This window comes from Labrus bergylta, chromosome 2, assembly GCF_963930695.1.
Source record: "Labrus bergylta chromosome 2, fLabBer1.1, whole genome shotgun sequence".
NCBI lineage: Eukaryota > Metazoa > Chordata > Actinopteri > Labriformes > Labridae > Labrus > Labrus bergylta.
This window is the reverse complement of record NC_089196.1, coordinates 35,577,680-35,582,679: the sequence shown is the minus strand read 5'-3', so window position 1 is coordinate 35,582,679 and position 5,000 is coordinate 35,577,680. Positions and strand designations below refer to the sequence as shown.

Here is a 5,000-nt window from a genome sequence, read left to right as displayed (position 1 = left end):
TTAAAACTCGTTAAAAGTGTTTTTTACCTCCTCCGTCCTCCCCGGTTTGAACTCGACCTTCTTGGAGCTCGGGATGTAGTCGACCCCCGGGTTGGCGGAGGGGGGGTCGGACGGTCGGGTGGCACACCACACAGAGGTCACAGAGGTCAGATCGCTGCCGTGGCGCAACACGGGGATCTCTATGGTACCTGAGATATAACAAGAAGCATCGTTTAGAGTAAAATCACCTCGACAACACCTGCTCATGTTGGTCATGTTGGTGTGTGTGTGTGTGTGTGTGTGTGTGTGTGTGTGTGTGTGTGTGTGTGTGTGTGTGTGTGTGTGTGTGTGTGTGTGTGTGTGTGTGTGTGTGTGTGTGTGTCCGTGTGTGTGTGTCTGTGTGTGTCTGTGTGTGCGTCTGTGTGTGTATGTGTGTGTCTGTGTGTGTCTGTGTGTGTATCTGTCTGTGTGTGTGTCTGTATGTGTGTGTGTGTGTGTGTGTGTGTCTGTATGTGTGTGTGTGTGTGTCTGTGTGTCTGTATGTGTGTCTGTATGTGAATGTGTGTGTATGTGTGTGTGTGTATGTGTGTCTGTATGTGTATGTGTGTGTGTGTCCTGATGTGTATGTGTGTCTGTATGTGTATGTGTGTGTGTGTGTATGTGTGTGTGTGTTTGTATGTGAGTGTATGTGTGTGTATGTGTGTCTGTATGTGTATGTGTGTGTGTGTGTGTGTGTGTGTCCTGATGTGTATGTGTGTCTGTGAGTATGTGTGTATGTGTGTGTGTATGTGTGTGTGTGTGTGTATGTGTGTGTATGTGTGTATATGTGTGTGTATGTATGTATGTGTGTGTGTGTGTGTGTGTGTGTGTGTGTCTGTATGTGTATGTGTGTGTGTGTGTGTGTGTGTGTGTGTGTGTGTGTGTGTGTGTGTGTGTGTGTGTGTCTGTATGTGTATGTGTGTGTGTGTGTGTGTGTGTCTGTGTGTGTGTGTGTGTGTGTGTGTGTGTGTGTGTGTGTGTGTGTGTGTGTGTGTGTGTGTGTGTGTGTGTGGCCTATTTTCCCAGAGGACGTCATTAAATCCTAACAAAAGAGAGCGAGAGAGATTCTTCTTCTTCTGCTGCTTCAAGGAAAACGCTCAAAAGTTGTTTTGGGATAACTTCATCGTTGTTTACCTGCGTCTTCACTGAACGTAAAGGTGGCGTTCCCCAAGGTCACCGTGGATGCGTCATTCGGTCCGTCGATGACCACCTTGGCGACCGTGACGTTTCCCATGCGGGCGTTGTCGGAGGCGTCAGACAGCACCAGCTGGAACTCCTCGGACAGCTCGTACTCGCTGTCGTCTACGAGTCTGACGTCACAGGTGGTCATGCTGACGCCGGGGCCGAAGATGACGCGGTTATCGGAGGTCATCCCGCGGCTCTTAAAGTCCGAGCCAGACTCCAGAGCGGAGAGGCTGCTGCCCTGAGCTGACCCCCCCACCGTGTAACAGAGAGCCGACACGGTGCTGGACGAGTCACCTGAGAGGAGACGAGGGAGACGAGGAGACGAGGAGGGAGGAGACAAGGAGACAAGGAGACAAGGAGATGAGGAGACAAGGAGATGAGTAGACAAGGAGATGAGGAGACAAGGAGATGAGTAGACAAGGAGAAGAGAAGACAAGGAGATGAGGAGACAAGGAGAAGAGGAGACAAGGAGACAAGGAGGGAGGAGACAAGGAGATGAGGAGACAAGGAGACAAGGAGATGAGGAGACAAGGAGACAAGGTGACAAGGAGGGAGGAGACAAGGAGACAAGGAGATGAGGAGACAGGAAGGGAGAAGACAAGGAGGGAGGAGACAAGGAGACAAGGAGATGAGGAGACAGGAAGGGAGAAGACAAGGAGGGAGGAGACAAGGAGACGAGGAGACAAGGAGGGAGGAGACAAGGAGACAAGGAGATGAGGAGACAGGAAGGGAGGAGACAAGGAGACGAGGAGACAAGGAGACAAGGAGACAAGGAGACGAGGAGACAAGGAGATGAGGAGACAAGGAGGGAGAAGACAAGGAGATGAGGAGACAAGGAGACAAGGAGGGAGAAGACAAGGAGTTGAGGAGACAAGAAGAGAATGAAATAAGGAAGAAGGAACATGAAAACCCTCTAAATTAAAGCTGTGCAAGGATCTAAAACAACATTAAAGGATCAATCAGTGAGCTGTGTAGAGAGTGAGATGATAAAGGTATCTTACTATCTGATCATTAAGGAAACATGTTGAAGTGCTGGCTTCTCTGACAACAATGCAGCAGCCAGTATGTCCTCCTTCTAACTTTAGATTCTGCTCCTGAATGCTCTGGATTTGTTTGGACCAGAGAAGGTAGGCGCTTTTAAGACACGCCCCCACACGGCTGTTTTGGACGCCCCTCGGTTTGTCAGATATGAGAGCAGTTATCAGGTCAACAGGTGTTGCAGTGATGGAAGCGGTCAAGAGAAGTGGTTCAGATAGAAGTGATTGTACCCGACCTAAAAAGCCTCTGCATGTTTCTAATAAGCTCCACGAGCAGAAACGTGCTCAAACTAGGATCAATATTGGAGATGCTTTTGAAAAATGGAGAGAGGTTAGAACACAGAAAGGTTTACAGACCCATGCAGAGCTGGATAAACACTGAAGCTTCAGAGTCCACCACATGGTGACCTGTGTGAGCATGGACTCTAGAGAGGGGGGGGGGGGGGAGACAGCTCTCTACAATGTTTAGAATTTAGACTGCAGTACCCATTTTAAACACTAGGGGTCAGAGTTACATATCGCTCCTTTAAAGAAAAGTTCAGCAGCAGAGTAAAGGTGACGTGTCACTTTCTGTTTGCGTGTCTCGGGTGTCTCTACCTTTCCTGTGTATGGGTGCGTGGATGAAGCCCGTGCTCTCGTTGACGTGGTACGTCTTCTTGTCAAACTGCAGCGTGGGCTCGTCCTCCGTGTCGTTGATGTTGACCACGGCGCGCGTGTTTCCTCCCAGCAGCGCGTACACGGGCATGCTCAGCTCCACCTGGAAGCTCTCGGCGCCCTCAAACACCTTATCGTCGTTGATAATGATGGTGCACACCTTGGTGTCCTCGCGCTCGTCAAACTGCACCTGGGGAGCGACGGGAGCAGGGCGAGCTGGGTTATTATGGGATAGAAATCTACGGTCAGACGAGAAGGATTCCGGACAGGAAGTAGAAACCTCTCGTCCTGATTCTTCGTCTCTTTGATTTCCTGTTTATTCTCTTTTAAATCTTTGATTATTAAAAACACATTTTCCCGTCAGCTGATTATTTCTGACATCAGAGGAGGATAAAAAACCCTCTGAAGTCGTGTCACAGGTAAGTTAACCCTTACCTGTCCGGCGTACTCCACGTAGTCCTGCTGCCCCGGCCGTGATCCCACGCTGCTGCTGGAGGTGGCGCTGCTCTGCTCGGTGCGACACAGCACGATGGCGTACTGATTCAGGTTCCCCGTTCGCTTCACCGTCACTGCCACTGTGCCCGCCTTCTCACTCACGTTGTAGCTGAGGACCAATGAGAGGAGGGCAGCACATTGTTTATTTTCACAATTCAACCACGCGCCGTCGCCGTGCGTGCTGACGCTCTCTCACCTTTTGTGTGTGAAGCTGATCAGAGACCACTGGATGTGGAAGACGTTGTCGCTGACCATGTTGGGTTTGCTGTCTTTGACCAGGAACTTGAAGTGGTCCACGGTCTCCTGGACGCTCTCCTGGTGCAGCACGTAGCGGATCAGACCCAGGTTAATGTCAGCTGGGAGAGAGCGGGAGAGAAAGGGTTAAACAGGGAACATGAAGCCGTCTGCTGTCAGTCTGTTTTTAACCCTGTTGCATCATTATGGACATTTTTGTCTATTTGGGCAAATGTTTCCTCTTCATCTGGTCATCATTTTGTCTGTTAGTGCATGTGGCACACATTTGAAAGTCTCTCTCTTGCCACATTTTGGAATGCACATTTTATTTCTTTTAATAGATCATTAGAACACTTTGAAACATGTTTACTACCCTCTGAAGTCACTAAATGTCCACTTCCTAAAAACTGCTATAAAAAGAAAACAGATTAATTTTTTTTTCTACTTTTTTTTTGTTGCATAAATCTCTTAAACAACTCCAGCCCTGCTCAAAACTACCAAACATTGAATAATTATCAGTAATTTAACCCTTTAAATGCCAGAATCATGTAATCAAACTGGCATTTAAAGGGTTAAATTCCTGATAATTCATCAATATTTGATAGTTTTGTTCTATTTTTATAGCAGTTTTTTGGAAGTGGACATTTTTGTCCTTAGTGACTTCAGAGGGTCGTAAATTAAACTGATGCCTGAGGGTTAATTTAATACATGACCACCGGAGGACATGCTCCTCAGGTGTCTCGGTCTGAGCAGTTTGGACCAATCAGACGTCAGCTCTGATCTGTAGCCTGCAGCACTCTGTGTCCTTCCTGCAGCGAGCTCAGTTACACTTTGTGTGTTGGATATTTTCCTCCTGTGAATTCATGACTCTGTAATCTGAGCCTCCGGGTTCTTCCTCGCTTTCATCGCCGCCGTCTCCTTCAGACGAAGAAAACAGGAAGCGTTCTGCAGTCTGAGGAGGAGACGTTCTGACGTCTGATGTAACGAGGCTCAAACGTGTTTATATGAAGAGAAGAAGACGAGCAGTCAGAGTAAACGATGACAGTCGGCGGCGGTTAATCTGCTCTCAGGGGGACGGCGAGTTTCATCATCATTAAAACATGTTTACATGCTGAACATCAAAGCGTCTGATCCTCCGCCTGCAGGATCAACACGCCTCAACACGTCTCTGACGGACCCACTCACGCCAGACCACCACGAGGAGGCGGGGCATGACCACCACCACATGAGGAGGCGGGGCATGACCACCACCACATGAGGAGGCGGGGCATGACCACCACCACATGAGGAGGCGGGGCATGACCACTGCCTACAGTTGGGTGTGTGACAGGTGTGTACCTGTGTGTGACAGGTGTGTACCTGTGTGTGACAGGTGTG

At 49.0% G+C, this 5,000-nt stretch overlaps 1 protein-coding gene across 1 annotated transcript in view; it reads right to left on the bottom strand.

Annotated features, from left to right (window-relative positions):
* Positions 1-5,000, bottom strand: part of fras1 (Fraser extracellular matrix complex subunit 1) — a 77,920-nt gene that overhangs the window by 11,376 nt on the left and 61,544 nt on the right. The window contains 5 exon segments of the mRNA XM_065951763.1: positions 28-188; positions 1,153-1,497; positions 2,838-3,084; positions 3,330-3,498; positions 3,586-3,745. Coding sequence (XP_065807835.1) covers positions 28-188; positions 1,153-1,497; positions 2,838-3,084; positions 3,330-3,498; positions 3,586-3,745 — 1,082 coding nt within the window.